Source organism: Podarcis bocagei, assembly GCF_964188305.1.
Source record: "Podarcis bocagei genome assembly, chromosome: 2".
In the NCBI taxonomy this organism is placed as follows: domain Eukaryota; kingdom Metazoa; phylum Chordata; class Lepidosauria; order Squamata; family Lacertidae; genus Podarcis; species Podarcis bocagei.
The window spans coordinates 110217098-110237420 of record NC_138126.1 but is presented as its reverse complement, the minus strand read 5'-3'; the positions used below and the strand labels follow the sequence as shown (position 1 = coordinate 110237420).

Genomic DNA, 20323 nt, shown 5'->3' with positions numbered 1-20323 from the left:
GGAGCTGCATGACACAGGAAGGATAAAATTTTCATTTCCATATATTAGTTCTCTGCACCTCTTTGATGTACCGGTAGTTATAAAGAGGAAGGTGGCATATAAGGGAGAAATATGGAAGAGAGGTCCACACATTCATTTTAAGCACAGTAATTTTATAAATGGTGCTCACCCAAATTTGGAAAAGCACATATCTTGTACATGCCTGCCTATTTTACAGTGCATAGAACACTTCTGTTCAAGGAAAGCTAAAGAAAGACACAAGACATTTGGGGATCACGTGCTTGTGTCTTTCACAATTGAGTCTCAGCCCACTTAGTACTTCAAAATGGACCCTCACTTTAAGAGAAAAGTTCAAAATTACTAGGTATATTCAAACAGAAACATTTGATAGACACAGTAATGATGCCTCAGGAAAGAACATTTTTCCTCTATAAATTTAGAACAGACCAATTTATATAAAGTTGCAAGCCATACACAGGATAGAGGGGCCTATTTAAAATAGCTTATGGTTGTTAGGAGACTTTTATTGCAAAGAACACTGATTCACTAATTTATATTCATTATCAAAATATCTAAGTCAGGAGCAAAGAGAAATCTTTTTATTCATGGTTTAAAAATAAGGGATTCAAATATTTCACAAAGCATTATGGACAAATTGTTATATTATAAAGTAGAAGTGATTTGTTGTTCCTCAAATCTAATTATCAAAAAAAAGAAGAGAGCTTTCTCTGTTATAAAACAGGAAAAAATATGTCTCTTACCCAACAACTACATTTAAAGTAAACCATTTGGTCTTTTGTTTTGTAGCACATATCTTTCAGGGCCATTCCCCAATAATGATGTTCAGGAAAAATGTTTTTAATATCTAGAATATAATAAACCTAACAGAAGCTTCTATTATGCATTTGATATCCTATATATTATTTTCCCTATAAACTAAGAGAGAAGGAATAACTCCAAAACACATGCACACACACCTCAAAAAAGCAGAGACTGTTAACAGCCTGATGTTTGATTCTCACTCTCATCAGTACAAGCCAGCATGCCCAATGGTCAGAGTGGATGGGAATTGTAGTCTACCAATAACTGGAAGACCACAGTTCCTCCATCTCTGGTCTACAGTCTATGTATTTTGGACATCTACAGTAACAAAAATACAGTTCAAATACCAATGACATTTGGTAGCTCTGACATTTTGGGTCACTTCTGGGTCTGGTGCAATGGACACGTGTGCAGTCACGCACATATCGGACACACCTAAAACAGTTGCTGCCTGTACTAGCAGAAACCAGCATGGTGATCCTGCTAGCTAGCACAACAGGGTTTCCCCCATGTGCCATCCCCAAATCCACTCTAGAGGGTCAGGAGTTCCCCCCAGAGCAGCACATGGAGGAGAGGTCATTCTGTTAGGCAAGCAGGAATGCTTGTGCTGATGGAACAATATCCTTAGCACTATTTTGAATTCCACCCTAACTGGTCTTAGGTTACAACCCTATACTGTATTCATTTACCTGGAAGAAAGACCTATTAAATTCAACAGGACTGACCTCTCAGGAGATATACATAGGATTGTGCTATCAGCCAGGTGTTGGTAAACCAACAAATTTTGTTGTCTTGGTAAGACAATTCTTAAGAAGGTTTTATTTTATATCTTTAAAATATCAAGCAGCCTGGTACTGACACATTATTTTTGCAATCTTTGTGGTGTGTTGCTGTTATTCAGCCACCCTGAAGCCATGGTTTGTTGCGGACTTTCTGATTATTGCTTGTTGGGAAGCAACAAACACGATACCTTGTTCTGGTGTAAATAGAAGTAAAAGTTTCCTCGTTTGTTTATTCTACTCAGGCCAAGAAGGGGCAAAGTGGGGAACAACTGGCACCATGCATCAACATGCCTCTCTGTCCTGATAACTCTTGATAAACCAGATAGTCTGATGTTAATAGCCACATTCTGTATTAATTATTGTGCAAATTATCAATATGCGCACTGTCAACATGGCTATATAATTTCCATGTCATGAAGGAACAATGTTCATCCTAGTCACTACCAGCCCTTGGTTCTGAAAAGTTCTGAGCACTTGTCTTCAGTTAAGACTAAGGAGTCTTGGCAGGTGTTCCTATATGTGAAAAAAATACAAGAAGCAAATTGAAATCCTTCATTTAAAAGTTATTCCCCTGTCATTGCCTCTAACTCCTATTACACTACTATCAGTTTTCAAGTACAGAAACATAACCAAACTTGCTCAGATACAAAATTCTGGATTAAGAATCATGCTAACATATTACATTTTTAACTGGCTAATTAAGAAAGTCTATAATAATCACTGGAGTAGGAACCGGCAAGCCACTCCAGTATCCCTGCCAAGAAAACTCCATGGACAAAGACAACAGGCGTGCTCTGGTCCATGGGGTCACGAAGAGTCGGACACGACTAAACGACTAAACAAACAAAAAATAATAATCACACTTAACACTCATTTTAATATTATATGCCATCTACGTATACTATGCATTATTTTTCAGCTTCATCAGAGACCAATGCTAACCTTGGTAGTTAAGAATTAAAACAGGTTTTGCAAAGGCAAAAGCGATCCTACAAATAGCGTTTAGGAACGATCGATACATAATTGTGTTAATCTTCTGCTTTAACAGTACTTGAAAATGCAGTATATTTTGCCTTTATTCACAAAGTGCAACTAGATAGGAGTACAACATTTTCCATAATTGAAGAATACTACAAGTACGAAAGAGCAAGTTTCACATCTAAGTGGAGTTGTGGGAGTTCTAAATGCGTGCCTATTTCATGTATGTCATCAAAGGTAGAACAAGTGCATATTTATCAGCAAAGTGTTTTCCACAACTGTCAGTGAGTTATCAGGGGTTGATTTTCAACACTCTGGGGCCTAGAACGTACCAGTCTCTTCACTACCCAAAATTACAACTTCATAAATATGTAACCACCTGTTATGCTGTTATTTTGGTGCCATTGCATCTATTTTTATTTGTCTTTACCACCAAGCATGACATACAATACCATGGTAACAAATAACAGAGGTGTCTGTATGAAGAGGTTACGCTATAAATAGTAAAGTATAGTCTAAAAGTAACCAACCTATAGACACCTGTTCTTATGACATAACACTTCCACTACAAGATGTTTTGCCTTATTCCAAGATCAATGAAATGTGGAACAAGTCTGCGGAAAATAGAGGGACAGAAAAATATTAAGTAGAGTGTGGCACAGATGCGATGGGAGAGGCAATCCATTATTATAGTCAAGTTCTTTTTTTGTTCAAAACAACTGCTACGATAGCCTAGCAGCAAATGAACGAGAGCAGTTGCTCTTAACATACAAGTCTAGCTTCATTGTTTAGAGCAGTCATAAAGGGAAGCATTCTTCCTGTTTATGAAGCTAAGAAAATGATGTTTGCAGAACGCTACAGTAGTTTGCAAACTGAAAAAAGCTTCCAAATTTTTTTATCGTGGGATCCAAATAATTTGCTGCTTCAAGCAAGATACATTTAATCTTGTATAGCCTTGATACCTTTTGTAAAAAGAACCCAAAGCACTTTGTCAGAAAGCGGCTGGCAGGATCTCATCCCAAACAATGCAAAAACATCCATCAGATTGAAGAATTAGCCTCGGAACACTACAAGCAGCAGGCTGAAATGACTAGGATAACAACAATCTTCTTCTGAATCATGAGAACAGGCACCAAAATTGGGAGGTATAAAAGTTACAAGCTTTGAATTTGACAAAAGTAGAGGAACGAAGGCAGTACAGAGAAACAGAGCCTGGTATTGGAAGAGTGAGCAGGGGAAGAGGTGGTGAAATAAAAAGCAACAGAACAGACCGTGAAAGATCTCCAATGAGTTTGATTGGTTCTACAACTCACACCCTGGAAAGGCCATTTTCAAGAGGATAAACAAGGAGGCTTGGCAAACAGCAACAAAGTTAAGCATACCTTAAATCTATTGTTTAACTGGATTGTGTTCAAATATCAGAGTCAGTTAGGGCTGCCATACGTCCGGAATTTCCCAGACATATCCGGAATTCGTCCATCAGAAATAGCATCCAGGTGGAATTTCCAAAAATTGGTAAAACCCGGGCGTATGGCAACTCATGTCAGAAGTGTTGTTTTTTGGCAAATTTCCTAAAAAAAATAGCGGTGGGGGGGGGAGCTCAACAACTTTTGTATCTGGATTTTCATTTTTGAAATATGGCAACCCTAGAGCCAGTATGTATATGTAAACACTAGCCTATAAAGTTACAATACACTGATCAATTAGTTTTAACTTATTAAATTGGCATATATTTGCACATGATTAAAATAAGTTTTGAAAAATCACTTTTTTTACAATGATGCCTTGTGCAATATGCACTGTCTATTAATGTGTGAAGTGAGGATGGAATGTTTCATCTAAAAAAAATTAACCGAATTATTGTTTTGCCACCACCCGTGTATATCTTACATTTTGTGCATCGAATTAAGTAGACTGGAATAATACATGTGCTAGTCTTTAAAGGTACTACAAACCTCTGTTTTTGCTGCAGTACAGACTGACAAGGCTGCTTCTCTGGAAATGAGTTTTATTATAATTGCACTTCTACATATATATTTTTACTGTGACTTTGTCATTGTGTCTCCTGTACCTTCAACATTTAAAAGTTTTGTTTTAATATATTACGCCCATTTGACTATTTTCAAATATAGGCTTGAGAGCCTATATAACAGCAATAAGTAATCGTATGTATTGCCGAAGGGTTAAATTACATGTTCTTTGAAATGTCTTTGGATCCCATGCTTGGGATTCCCCTCTCCCCCCACCCCTTCCACTCCCGCTCCCTAAAAGCAGCACTGGTAGGCTTGTGTTCTTGAGCTGTTGTATAGTTACTTACCAGCTTGTAAACCTCAAGGTCAGTTTAAAGTCATGCACTCAGGAAGGCCTTGTGATGTAAGCAGATACGAGTGCTCAAGAGAGATCAGATCTCTTTGTTCAAGCAAGTCTTTTTGCATACTTGTGGGCCGGGAAGGTAAATACACACAAAGCAACAGCAAAATTAGAAGAGATTTGGATCCGCTTCTTTATCAGTTCTGAAAGTTAGCTGGCTGGAAACTGAACATGAAAGGAAAATTTACACTTTTTTTTTTTTAAAGAGTAAAACTGCGATGAGGGGAAAGGCCATAGCGGTAGAGCATCTGTTGGCATCTATAAGTAGACTGAAAGCCTGGACAGAGACTGCCAGTCACTGCAGACAGTTCTGCGCTAGATGGGTTAATGGTTTGGGCTCAAGTGTAAAGCAACTTTCTATGTTCTGTAAAGGACACGGGTGGCGCTGTGGGTTAAACCACAGAGCATAGGGCTTGCCGATCAGAAAGTCGGCGGTTCAAATCCCCGCGACGGAGTGAGCTCCCATTGCTCGGTCCCTGCTCCTGCCAACCTAGCAGTTCGAAAGCACGTCAAAGTGCAAGTAGATAAATAGGTACCACTCTGGCAGGAAGGTAAATGGCGTTTCTGTGCGCTGCTCTGGTTCGCCAGTAGCGGCTTAGTCATGATGGCCACATGACCCGGAAGCTGTACACCTGCTCTCTCAGCCAGTAAAGTGAGATGAGTGCCTCAACCCCAGAGTCGGTCACGACTAGACCTAATGGTCAGGGGTCCCTTTACCTTTATGTTCGGTAAGATGAACAAATTGAATAAACTAATGCTTTATTTATATCCGCCAATTGCTATTCTTTGAAACAATACTTTTTTCAAGAGAAGTCAGAATTAAAATCTAGGCATGCTGAGAGTGAGAATCCAGAGGCTAGTTTTGTTTCCTCCTGGAGTCCCAATATCATCAAGGTGAAACACAAGTTGACCTCCTGATCTTCTTGGGCCGGTCTGTTTTTCAAATGCAGAATAATACATCTGATTGTATGCATGTATCTATCTAATCATTGGCAGTTCTCAGTGGTATTACACCATGACAGCAAATATTTAAATTAAGCACACATGGAATAATGATCCATTAGAGAGGCCTAAACTGCTTTTATCATTCTTTACAAAATATTCTTCACTTTCTCTTAAGACAAGTGACCAGAGACGATGCTGCCTACGGAACACTCAAAAATCCCAATGTGCTCACAGGCCTAAAAAGGTTGCTAGCCCCTGGAATAGTGGAATAACTAATATTATTAAAAGAACCAATGTTAGGGGAGGGAATATCTTTATTTTCCAAGGGGCAGTTTCAGTGTTAGAAACTGAGATATGAAAGCTAGGAGCTAAATGGCACCTTAAACCGAGGTTATGTGCACAACTATGTCTAGGCACATTTTTTAAATAACAGGAATACAAAGCTGAATGAACTGCAGCTAAAGTATTGTGTTCAGTTTTCACATGGTCTAGTTCTTCACCTGTCGCCGCCCCCCAATATCCTTAAGAGGGTCTCTTCTCCAGTCTTCGGAGAGTAGCTGGAAGTGGGGAGGCAGAAAAAGGTCCTCCTTTCCTTCCACTCTGCAGTTTTAATCTGAAATCTTAGGCGCAGTACTGTGCCCAGAGCACAAAAACAGCTTGCACTAATGAAATTCCCTGTTGCAAAATGCGCCTGGAACAATGGGAGTTTCAAACACTGGGCAGTTCACCAAGAAAATAGTAAGATTTCAGATCCTTTTGAATGCTTCTTAGGGGAGCTACAATGATTGATTCCTTAATGCTTGTGATGTTCAATTTAAATATTTTATGGATTTATAGAATGGAGGTTTAAGTATGCATTTAGGAGTTACTGAACTGAAATAAATATTGTTATTCATACTATATCTGCTGATTATATTTAGACTATATTTGTTTGTCGGCTTGTATGTGTATTTTTAAACATTTAACTATATACTGCACATATGCATGTGTGCACTATATATATAGTCACAGGAAGCATGACCAGAAAGAGAGGAAGAGGCGAATAACTATGGCAGCAGAGTCCATGTGAACAGAAGAAAGTGAGACAATGAAAGACCAGAGAGAAAACTGCAGTAATCAGTGTTAGAAATAACTAGGCTGGACATGCATTAGAGTTTGCATGAAGGAAAAGGAAGGCTCATACTCTTGTAATGTGGGAAAAGAGAGAAGCGCCATGAGTTTGCATAAGGCCGCATATGGGGAGGGGGTTTGAGACTTCTCAGCCAAAAAAGAAGCTGGCTCGCATTTTAGTCCAACCTGTTTTACAACTGCTGTGTACCAACTTGAAAACTTCATTGAGCTATCCAGTACAATCCCAAAGTCTCATTTCTGATCAGTCACTGCCAGTTCAGACTTCATTTGTGCCTTTTCATTGCCTCAATATGCATCACTTTACACTTGCTTATATTGAACATCATTTGCTATTTTAATGCAAATTAAAATAGAGGTCCTTTTGGAGATCTGCTTATTCCTATTCTCAGCTTCTGTTGCTTAACCAGTTGCTGATCTATAAGAGGACGTCTCCTATTATTCCATGACTACTAAACTTACTCAAGAGTCTTTGGTGAGGGACTTTATGCATAACCTCCAAGTGTCCTGTTTTAAGCGGGACATCCTGGAGTGACAGAAGCCACCCCAGCTTCTTATCCCAATTTGGGATGTCCTGTTTTAGCTCCTGTGCTCTGGCACAGGTAGGAGGGGGACAAGCAGACGGGCAAGCAAGGGGGCGGTGGCAGGGAGCAGGCAAGCAGGTGAGTGATGGAGTTGTGGGTGGTGCCCCGATTTGCCCTCCCAAAATGTTGGGGGGTATGCTTAATCAAAAGCTCTTTGAAAATCTAAGCACACAGTGTTGACTGGATCACCGTCTATATGTTTACTGGTATTTTAAAAGAGCTCTCAAAGGTTAGTTAAACTTAGATAAGCCATACTGGTCCTGCTTCCGCAAGGCCTGTTTGTCTATATTCTTGGTACTCTATCTTTAATGGTGCTTTCTACCAGTTTTCCTGGAGCAGCCTGTAATTTCCCAGAACTCCCCTGGATCCTGTCTATTTCCAGTGCTTACGCATGGAGGCTGATCTTAGGGACAAGTTCATCTGAGCTATTTAAGAACTCTTGGATGGATGCCATCTGTGATTTAAAACAGTGATTTGTCTGTTTTAAATCTGTCAATAAGGCCTATAACTTCATCTCATTGTTTATTTGCCTTCCTAAGAAAGTTAGTTCAAGGGCAGGCAGCTGCTCTACATCTTTCACTGTGGAAAACAATGCAATGAATTCAGCTGCTCTGCAGTCCCTCCCACCTTTTAAGCACACCTTTGACTCCTTTTGCTACCCCACCTCGCTAGATGGCTTCTTACTTCTAACAAATTTAAATATTTTGCTGGTGGTGGTTTTAATGTGTTTAGCAAAGTGTTCCCCAAATACTTTTCGTTGACTTGCATTTACTTTGCCAAAGTTTATGTTCCTTTTTGTTATTTCCGTTTGGACAAGACTTCAATTGTCTGAAGGAAACCTTGGCCCTGGAGTAGTTTTCCTGATAGTCAACACACTTTCTAACTGAACTTCTATTATTGTGGTTTTGACTAACCCTAAGGCATTCTGAACAGATTTGATCTTCTTGACTTTCACGTTTCACTTTAGTTAGAAGTGCTGTGAGTCTTTAGCCTTGGAAAATTTTGCAGTATGTGGCAATAAGATCCTGTGGCTTGTTGCCTTTGAAGGTGGATGCAAGTTTAGGGATTCAGTAAGCTTTTAACTAGCTTGAACTGGTGAAAGTTTCATGAGGATGCAATGATACATGCTTTATTAGTAGCCGTGTCTTTCTTTATTTTTATTTGTCCGTGTAATATTCTTTTCCATAATACAATGCCCTGTTACATTTCATCCAGGATTGCCGAGTTTATCTCTTTTTAACATTTCTGTGCTTTGATTTAAATATATATTTCCAATTTATCTTATTTTTGATTTAACTGGTCCCTTTCTGATTACCACCACCAGCTCATTGAAGCAAGCTAACTGGAGGGAAATTCAAGAACTAATTTGAGATAGCTGCGGACAGTAGCTAACCAGTAGATTCTATGAGTAACAGTTTAAGGACAAGTTGTACATGGTCATCTTGCTGGTGATGCCACTGTTCTCCTTTAAGAACTACAGTATGTAGAACATTATTTCTCAATTAGTATTCTAATAGCACACTTTGAGAAAGGTGTGGCCAGGGAACTCCTTTACCTGAAAAGCCCAGATAGAAGATCCTAAGAGAATGGACTGTCAGCTGATTATAAACTTCTTCTTCATGTTGTTGTTGTTACTACTACTACTACTACTAAAATGGTACCTTGGTTCTCAAACTTAATCCATTCCGGAAGTCTGTTCCAAAACCAAAGCATTCCAAAACCAAGGCGCACTTTCCCATAGAAAGTAATGCAAAATGGATTAAACCGTTCCATACTTTTAAAAACAACCCCTAAAACAGCAATTTAACATGAATTTTACTATCTAACGACACCATTGATCCATAAAATGAAAGCAATAAACAATGTACTGTACTATAAAACAAATAAAGCGGTATTGTAGATGATAAAAATTAAAATTTAAAAAATTTCTTACCTGTACTGATGATAGTTATTGTTTGGATGGGGAGGGGGGCTTTTATCCATTTCCGCAGTCACACAATCAATCAATCAATCAATCAAACACAGTCCCAAAAACAAATTAACCGAAAAAGCCTCAAAAACAAAAAACGCAAAATAAATAGCAAAAACAAAAGCACCAACTATACCGTAAGCTCCACATATCACCTCAGAAAACTGCAATCGGAAACAGAAGGCTTGAATTACAATGGGGGGATGCAAATTAGCTGCGCAACAGTAAAAACGGAAGCTCAGGACTCAAAACAGAGCATGTTTGGCTTCCCGGAAAAAGTTCGAAAACCGGAACACCTACTTCCGGTTTTACAGTGTTTGGGTTCCAAGTTGTTCATGAACTAAAGCTGTTCGAAAACCGAGGTACCACTGTATTATTATTATTATTATTATTATTATTATTATTAATATTAATATTATTATTACTATTACTATTATTACTATTATTACTATTATTATTATTATTATTATATTGATTGGTTGGATTCATATACCGCCCTTTACCTGGAAGTCTCAGGACGGTTCACAGAAAAGACTTACTGGACTCTCAACTTATATAACTGAATATTTTGCTCACTGTTATGATATTGGCTATCTTCCTGCACTACTGAATTATGTTCCTTAATATTGGATGTTTTATTGTGTTGTTTTACTGAAATCGAACTGTTTGGATTGATGCTGTTAAACCATCTTGAAGGTGTTATTGAACAGAAAATGTGGGATAAAATATTTTTTTTAAAAAACAACAATAAATACTATTGTACTTCAAGATAACGAATATGCTAAGCAGAATATATTTTCCTACATTTCATGCTCTTGCTTAAGAACCAGGAACGATCAACTCCTTAGGGCAAATATATACTCAGATGTTTCAGCAAGGGCCATAAAATCAATACTAAATTATACCACAGGGAATGTTTATATTGTAAACAATTGTTAGTTCTTTTTACTAGCTAGATAGCAGCAACATTCATTATGGTTGTATTTTTTGAAAAAGAAACTGGCCTCAGGCTTACAAACTGGAGTGTCTTCAGCCTTAGGTGGGCAATCTCGTTCAGCTGAAATAGCGATGAGTGAACTAATTAAATGAGATATGTCATCCACTTGGCAAGATTGCCCCAAAAAAATGTTTTGCAAGATCTGCCTTCGTTCTCAGGTAATACCAAGCCAAGCCAAATCATGGCCTGGTGCAAATGACCAAACATGGGCTGCTCAAGAGGACAAACCACAGGGCACACCTTGATTACAGCCCGTGATTTGCCTGGTAAACAGCTAAACCATGAGCCAAGCATTAGCTGACATATGAAGTCAAACTGTGGTTTGGTTTGGTTCAGCACAGCAGCATAATGACCAGTGAAGAGCAAAGTCATTCTTTCCAGGGGTCTGCATGTTTGCTCATTTGTGTCTTGGTTTGGCTTAGTGGGCCTGTGAACAGACCAATTAAGTTTTTTGCTGATGTGTAAGTAGCTAAGATAGGGCTGGGCGATACCTGGTTTTCAACATCACAACATATCACAATGTCTGAAAGAAGGATGGAGCTATGTAGAGGCACTGGCTGGCTTCATGGTTTTCCCCCAAATTGTGATTTTTGCATAGCACACACACACACACACACACACCACGATTTGCGATATATTGCCAGGTCAAAAATTATGAAACCGGTATCTCGATATGGACTTCAAACCAGTTTTGGACGATATATTGCCTAGCCCTATAGGCAATGGGACCTACAACAAAATGTTGCCGTGTGGGAGCCTCCTGTTCACCGTATTCCATTCCACTTCCCCCATTTCTTATTCCACAACAGTCAGCTAGCATTCCATGGCCCCAGAGCACACTCAGTTTTCATTAGGTTTTGTAACTCCCCCCCCCCAGTTATTTATTTTTTATTGTACTTCCACAGATCTCAGGGTTATCCTGAGCCTGCTGATCTCTGTCTCTTGCACACAAATGGCATCATTGTGGTTACATGAGCATAGGCACTCAGAAGACTTGAATAATAGATATGATTTATCAGAGTTCTGCATGCATTGGAAAAAAACTGTAATCATAACGGAAATTTTTACCACAAAACTACTGAAGATGGGATTCTGACATTTTACTCAACTCACTCAAGTCACATGAGACTTTGAACAAATATATTAACTGTTCAATGAAAAAGTCCCCTTTGATGATGAATGTTTAAAGGTCATATGCTCATAGCCTTTTTAAAAAACTAAAGGAAAGTAACAGGATAGCAATGAAGCCAAGGGAAGCAACAGTTAGTTGCTAACATCTTAATCACACAATGTTCTTGTACATTTACCACTGCTTTCTGCACAAAATGGCAATAGTTAAAAAGAACATTACCAAGATTACTTAGGCTACAGTCTCAGAAGAGGAACATATTTCAGAGGCCTCAAGAAACACACTCCAAGGCAGGCTAATTTAAATCAATTTTCAAGTTTTCTATCAAATGTTTACTGAACAAAAAATGCATACAAATTGGTTGCTTTTGAAACTAATTAACTTCTATTATACCAGGGCATAATCCAAAATTGCTTCTCATGCAACTAACATGTATTTTCTACTACACAATGTAGAGATGAAGCAATTGGCCCGTTATATATATATATATATATATATATATATATTTACACACACACACACACACACACACACACACACACACGTAAGGACACTAAGCAAGCTCAGATACATGAGCTCTATCATAAGCCTATCTTAAAATGCATCTTGGTTCATCAAGCCATGATTTGATTTTATATGCACAAGCCAAAGGTGAGGCCCAGGTTTGTGTGCTTCCGTTTGCCCTTCATGCATAGGGCTTCCCTGCCCAATACCTTGGTTTCAGGCAGCCAGCTTGCCAGTTTTATCCAAACTGGAAAACTTTACTGGGTTTGCCTTGCAAAACAGAACTAGAAACCAAATTTCCAATTCTGTTTTGCAGAGAAAGCACAAACCATAGTTTGCCAACCAAAACTTCAAACTAAGTTTTATCTCAAACCAGGAAAGGAGGCAGGAAGTGCAAGAACAAGGAACAAAGGGAGGGAGAGGCAGTAATGAAACCCAATAATCCAGCTATGCATAATGTCAAACTGTTTGATGTCACATCTGAATCACCGCAGTGTGTTTGATAGTCAGTTTTAAGTGGTTAGAATGTAGGCTTTGTTTGTATTACATTCAGATATCATTTTAAACTAGGTTATTTTCTAGAAACACTATCACAAACTTCCAAGTAATATAATTAAAATTAACTGTTATTGAAGTTAAGTTTTTCCTCATTCAGGGTGGCATCCTGTTTGGATCTGTATGTATAATTTCAATGCCTATATGCGAAGTTGTCCATAACTTGTTGCAGATAGCCAACAATTACTAATTCATTTTAATTGTTTGGGACAGGGAGCTCAGCACAGATACTGCATAAGAGTGAAATATATTTAAAAAATAAAAAAATTGTCCAGTAGCACCTTAGAAACCAACTAAGTTTGTTCTTGGTATGAGCTTTCGTGTGCATGCACAAATATAGACTAACATACATACGTAGAAGTAATGTCCATTAAGTTCAATAGGACTCATTCCCAAGTTAGTGTCCACCGGATTGCAATTTTATTCACAGTATAAAGTAGCAGCAAATTGTACCAATGCACATCCACAAATCTTTGTTAAAAGATGGTTTTGCATTTGACATACTTTGATGGCACTACAGAAATACTTACTTAAAAGGTCTACATAAGCTGCCCTTGAAGAGGCATCAAAGGTTTTCAGATATTTACACAACACCTGGGGTTTTAATTCTGACTCATGCAAAACTATTCTCTTCAAACTACTAGGCATAGAAACTTTTGAAAATGGGAATGGGGGGGTGAGCAGGGGTCGCTTTAAGGTTGTAAATGTCCACAAATGGCTAACCCAGATACACAGTGGGGGTTTCTATGGACTAATAATTCATTTGGAATTATTTGCAAACCTGTTTTAAACACTAGAATGTTGGCTTTGCTGGGAAGGCTGGAAAAGATAAGAAACTACTGAAGGAAAAACCAACACAACAACCAATTATATGTACCTCCAGCAAACACAGTATGAGCTTGCTAGTTCCCAACCGGTTCACTCTCTGCAGATGTACTAAATACTATGTAGCCAGCAAATACATACAGGTACAAAGTAGATTGCACAGGAAACCTCAAAACTGTATTTCTCTTTACTGTAGTCGTTTTACACAAGGCAGGCAGAAATGTGGTACTTTTGATACATTTCACTGCTTCTAGTGCAACAACCGAAATGTTTCATGCCAGATAGTCCAAGCAGGCTTCCGAAACACATAGAGTGCAAGTGCTATGTTTATTTTTTACAGAAAAAAAGATACCTGCAACAATCTACTAGTGATATTCTTACCACTATTGTATAAATTTCTGCATCAAAAGATGGGAACAAAGTTCTATGGAAGAATATGTTCAAAGCTCCCCCTTGTGGACTACAGTACTGTCAGGTATGTTTTTTTTAACAAAAATAAAATGAATGTATTTGCGCATTGCCAAAAGATGAAACGGAAAATAAACTTCCATGAGAAGGACTGAATAGCAATTAAAACAACAAGCATAACATTTTAATATGAATCTGAAAACAAAGGGGAACTTAGATGTTCACTGCATGTACAACATCACAACTTTACTCCAATAAATATAAACATTCATCAAAGCTGTAGCTTATGTACTGAAGTCTTGTTGCCTTCCGAGTATAAAACTACCATGATCAACATACTTAATGTTGTTTTGCCTTTGTCTGCCATTTGCTCTCAATATGTGTGCTTCTATTTAAATATGTGTGTGCTACACTCAGTACCTAAAATACACTGTGCTTTAGTAAAATATATCAACAACGGAATGGCTACATTAAAAGTTTCACTAGAAGAATTGAAGCTCACTTACAAATGCTACTTTACATAGGAGAAACTTTGAAAAATCATCACACATCTAAATTTGAAGTATGCAAGGAGCACGTTTTGAGAACAGGATGACTTAACCAAACATTTTTATTTTTTATTTTTTAGAAATATCACTGGATTAATTCTTGCCACATGGATTCCATTCCAAATCAGTCCTGCTCAAAGTGTGTGTACCTGCTTATGTTTGCATGTGTGTTCTTAGCAAAGCTTAGTAGCCAATCAGAACTCTGATGACACAGTAAATTGGTATATTTACTTTTTGCTTGCATGCACTTTCCTTCCATCGCAACAGAAATACGACTCCATGAACTAGAGTGGAGGGAAAAATCATTTCATAATAGTAGAAAGAACCCAATAAAACACCACGGTCATTTATTAACTCTTCTCCACTCCAGTCACATTCGGGAACAATTGTTAAAACAAAGCACTAAGCATTACCATCTACTGCACTTACCTCTTCAACTGTCAAAGGCATACAGATCCGATACTCCTTCATGAGCATATTCCTTCACATTAAATGCAAATCAGCAATTTAGGAGAAATGTAATCACAGTGCACCCCAACTGCAGCAACAACAAAAAGGGGGGGGGAATCTTTTTTTATATCTTTTTGAAAAAATCAGCAAGGTCTACTGCACACTGTAGTATGTGTGCTTGACAATGTATGTAGAAATTGCCACTGCCACCATCTAGAAAGCTGATCTAGCAAAAAAAGGGAAAAAACAGAATTTCTTCTCTCTTCCAGTTTTCCTGCTTCAAACTGAGATCATGTGATTTTTCACTCACACATACACAAAGGAGTCTCAAACATAAAATAATGCTGTCATAGTGAATGGAGAGACATCCACTGGAAATGCATTAAAATCTACAATTTCTTTCCAGTTGCATCAAGACATTCCTAGAGCAGCCGAGGTGGGGGAGGAAGTAAAAATAAATGAAATAGTCCACAGATGTTAATGTCACCAGCAGCGGCAGCAGCAGCACACGAGATCAGCGGCAGCAAAGATGCAAAGCTTATTTCCAAGACAAAGGGTTTATAACGTTTCCTTCCCAGGCTGGTAAACAAGGCTCTCTCTCCCCGCCTCACTGTACTAAAGCTGATGTTATGCCTTTCAGCATTACTGCACCCTGAGGGAGAGACAGGATGTGTCTTGGCTTTTCCTTCCACCTTTGATCGTTCTTGAGGGCTGGGTTTCCCCCACCAGAGCTGTGTGTACGTACTGGTCGGGTCCTATCTGGTCTTGCTGAGAAGTCTCTGCAGCAGCAGCCTTAGAAAGGGTGTGAGTGTGTGTCTGACATCAGCAGCCACAGCAGGAAGGATGGCCCCATCCGGCCAATAGGGAAATGGCATAGGAAAAAAAAACGCAAACGTTTTAAACAAAACAGCATGTCTCTGCTGAAGTGTCAGCCAGCACAAGGAAAGCAAGCTGCAACTGAATTCAAATAAAATCCAAAGGGATAATTGCTTTCTCCCCACTCTCTACGCTTATCTCCCCTCTCCTTTTGGTTCTTGCAGATTGATTTCAGGCCATTTAGAAAAATGCAAGGAGCAGCAGTTGGGTGAAACTGACATATGGTATATGACTAATTTAGAGGCAATTCCAGACAGTGATAGCTACTAAGCTGTTCCTAGAGATCTGGGGGGAACCTTTGCTGGATGTGTTTAGAAATAAAACTAAGCATGAAATACATGCAAGAAGAAAACTCTTCTTCACTGGAGGCAACAACACCTGCAAAATCTTTTATGCATGGCATTTTAAAAACTATTTCTGTTGTAATAAACCAGGAACGGTTATGGTGGTGGTGGTCCCACCTCTACTCACACTTCCACCAGTCATTTTATGGTGCTCTATTGCCTGCTATGGGACGCGGATGGAGCTGTGGGTTAAATCACAGAGCCTAGGACTTGCCGATCAGAAGGTCGGCGGTTCGAATCCCCGCAATGGGGTGAGCTCCCGTTGCTTGGTCCCTGCTCTTGCCAACCTAGCTGTTCAAAAGCACGTCAAAGTGCAAGCAGATAAATAGGTGCCACTCCGGCGGGAAGGTAAACGGCATTTCCGTGCGCTGCTCTGGTTCGCCAGAAGCAGGTTAGTCATGCTGGCCACATGACCCGGAAGCTGTATGCCGGCTCCCTCGGCCAATAAAGCGAGATGAGCGCCACAACCCCAGAGTCGGCCACAACTGGACCTAATAGTCAGGGGTCCCTTTACTTTATTGCCTGCTATCTGCGGAGCCTTGGATCATGATGCATTTCACACAACAGCTCCAATTTTGCTGGAGTGTTTAATAGTAGCAAAGGAGTGTCTTGTGGCCTTTGTGATTCCTGACAAACCTCTAGAGACGCTCAAACAAAAACAAGTGACTCATGGAAAAAAAAGAATCCCTTAAGAGGACAATCACCCAAAGCACCTGAAGAGTTTTAAAGCATCAATATACACGCCAAAGAAATACCTTCAAAACCCTCCATGATTGCCTGCCCTCCATCTGAAACATCTCTGCTCTTACATCCCAACAGATCTCTTCCTGTTTTACTTGTCCAGCTCCACCAACCTCATGGAAGGTCTCCTGCTCCTTGAAACAATTGCACCCTTTCTTCCTTGACTCCTCTAATTGCTTGGAGCTGCCTCCCAGAATGCCTCAGTGCAACCACTTCCTTTGTTTCCTACAAATCCCACTTCCAAATTCATACTTTCTTAGAAGCCTTTGGAACAACCCCATAGTCCCAATACCATATTGTAATGAAGCCAAAGTATGTGTAATTGAAATAATCACATATCCCTTCACCAGGGGCAAAGCTAGGCTTTATTTCACCCAGGTCAAAGACCCAATTTGGCACCCCACCATGGGCATTTGGACGCACGCGCGCGCGCACACACACACACACACACACACACACACACAGCCCAGCTAGTTCCCCATAGCTACAGCTCTGCCTTCAGCTGTCTGTGCCAGCTTCTATTTTCCATCCCCTTTCTTTGGCAGTTTCCTATGGGTGACATCCAGTTGTGACAGCCTGATTGCACAAAGAGCTTCTTCTCACAACAAACAGGACTTCCACTCCTTCCCTCTGCACACACATACACACACACTCCGGAGGAATCTTCCAGAGAAATTGGGGACAAGTAAGGTTGTGACTTATGAAAGGCTGAAGGGTTATTGGATCATACCCTATATAGCTGTTGTTAGATTGAAAGCCAAATGAGATAGGGAACAGCCAAACTTCTTCTTTGTAAATGACCATATCGATAATGCCATTAATATGCCTTATTTGCATTCTATGCTGATCTGATTTCAGAAACAGCAACTGCACTGGTCTGCAATGGCTTGGAAGCAGCACAGTAACAGCAGCACAGATTCTACAGTAGCTCTTCTGCTTTTAATTGTGCAACTTCGGCAGAAGCAGAACAACACCTCTACATTTGTTTTCACTGTTATATCTCTTGCTAGAATGTTGTAGGAGAAAACAGCCCTTGCATGAGTAGAAAATGACTTCTATTCGAACTATTATTTTTTTGTAAGTCGTTCTGAAAAAAGCAGAGGAAAGGTGTTCTAGATAAATAAATCTTACTGCCATGCTGAAATAACATCTGAAAGAAACTAAAAGCAAGTGATGAAATATGGATTATGTAAAAACTGGTCACTTTTCTTTTCTACTTCCTCAATCTTTGAGTTAGGAATCCTGAACTAGTAGGCTTTTGTTCTGATCCATGACAGCATTTTGCAACAAACTGAAAATAATAATGATGATGATGATGCAGCTATTGCAATATTAAGCTTGTATTCTTAAAAAGAAATGTGCAAGTCCTTTATAAATATAAAAGGACAGCACAGGACATACAAAAACAGGATATAACAACCTCACCCATTTCCTTTTTGAGCAGCATTTCATTAACAGCCCTCAACTCTGTAAAGCAGCCACAGCTTCTCATATCAGTTAGAAATGCCTCAATGAAAACACATTGCCATTATTATCTTCCTTTAGCAGGCATAATCCTTTTCCACTTTTGAAGCAAGCAATGCGCAAAAGATAAAAAGCTGATACATTTTAATTATGTTTGAATGTCAACATTTAAAGCTCATTCATTAACATGCATAATAACTTATATTCTCAAATTGCCCCTGAAAGTTACGTCATGTAAATTATGTGTGCGCTTCCCAAAATGTAACCGTGATCTTGAAGAACCAGCAACCCAAACATTTTATATAAAAACACATCAAGTACTAAAAATAAGCACGAGAGACTAACAGTGCAGTCCTAACCACGTCTACTCAAAAGCAAGTGCTATTGAATTCAGTGGTGCTTTCTCCCAGGAAAATGGGTTAGGATTGCAGCCAAAGTTATTTCTATTTCTTTAACACTTTTGCACTGAAACATCACCACAATTGGCATTGAACCTCCTTTTAGTACATGAAGACTTTTGTTAGAATGCCAGCTGTCTTTTTTTCTGTCCAAAAAATAGATGAAGGCAGTACTTTCTACTAAAGAATACAGTGCCTGAAATCAGTTCCCAAAACTTGAATTTACAAGCTGCAACTATCAAAGTTAAATTTCCTTACAAATACAGTATCAAACAAATTTTGAAATTCAGATTTGCCTATATGCAACCTTAGGATCTGTAAGCCTTAGTCCAGAGACAAACACTGCCATCTAGTGGTAATATAAGCCACTTCAACTCTTGCTTAGCTCTTCTGCACTCCAATGCACACTCAACTAGAAGGCCCACTGGTGGCTTGCCTAAACACATCTAACAAAAAAATTTCTGCTCTACTGTTACCCAGAGGAAATAGCTATATTTAGAAGTCAGGTTCTTTTATGGCTGCAGTACATTATAATTTTATATTATGTTGACTTTTAATGCAGCTATAGATTTGGCCACTGAACCACAAAAAATAGAATAAAGGCTACTCTCAAATTACTATGTTTGACCATATTCTCACATTTTTTACTGAATGGGCTTCTTGCTCTACATGCGCCTGTGGTGCAAGCAAAAGCTTGCACTGCAGCTACTATCATAGTGTCTTACATGAAGTAAACAGGGCTTGGTTAACACTCACAAACTTTGCATATTGAAAGCAAGGGGAAACCTGCCCCCTCTGCTCAGTTCCTATATAAAACTGCATCAGAATGTGGAGCTGCAGAGGTTCTCTGCAGGCTGTAGGGTGGGATGCAAGAACCATGAAAACAGAGGTGGATTCGGGGCAGCGCGACTGGTTCTGCCACAGTGGACTATGGGGTACAGCCTATGGGGTACAGCAGGGCGTTGCAACTATGACATAGTAAATTGAGCAGAACGGAAGGCGAGAGGCAGGGTGTATGCCAAATTTGGGTCTTGCACAGGACGCTGCCAAAGCCCTTCCTGATGAAAAATCCTATTGAATTACTTGAATGAGTTCCTTCATTGCTGAAGGACGATAAGGGTGGGTCTGCTCCCAAAATCAAACAATAGCTCCAACACCCACACAATGCTCCATGCAGCATAGCATTGGCTCAGTCTCTTAGTACCAGTTTGTGCTTTTGAAATACACATGAAAATGGCTTACTCAGTTCAGTGGTGGTATAACATCAGAGGGACAGAAGACCATGACATCACAGCTCTCTTTTGTGATGAGACAAGATGTTCTACCTCCACTACTGGAAGCAGTATGCCTCTGAATGCCCAGTTGCTGGGAATCACAAGTGGGCAGGGTGCTGTTGCGCTCAGGTCCTGCTTTTCGGTTTCCCATAAGCATCTGGTTGGCCACTGTGAGAAGAGGAAGCTGGGCTACATGGGCCAGTGGCCCGATATAGCAAGCTCAACTTAGGTC

At 39.4% G+C, this 20323-nt stretch overlaps 1 protein-coding gene across 3 annotated transcripts in view; it reads right to left on the bottom strand.

Moving 5' to 3' along the window:
* The window catches only part of PITPNC1 (phosphatidylinositol transfer protein cytoplasmic 1), a 135142-nt gene extending 115110 nt beyond the window's left edge, over positions 1-20032 (bottom strand). Inside the window, exons 1-2 of one of the 3 annotated variants that reach the window (XM_081181531.1) lie at positions 19901-20032; positions 14974-15082 (exon numbers count right to left, since the gene is read on the bottom strand). In XM_081181531.1, the coding sequence (XP_081037657.1) occupies positions 14974-15021 (48 nt within the window). In that variant the 5' untranslated portion in view covers positions 15022-15082; positions 19901-20032. Of the gene's footprint in view, positions 1-14973; positions 15856-19900 lie in introns of those variants that run through there. The other 2 variants (XM_081181532.1, XM_081181530.1) reach the window with 2 other exon arrangements.
* Between the last annotated feature and the right edge of the window lie 291 nt (positions 20033-20323).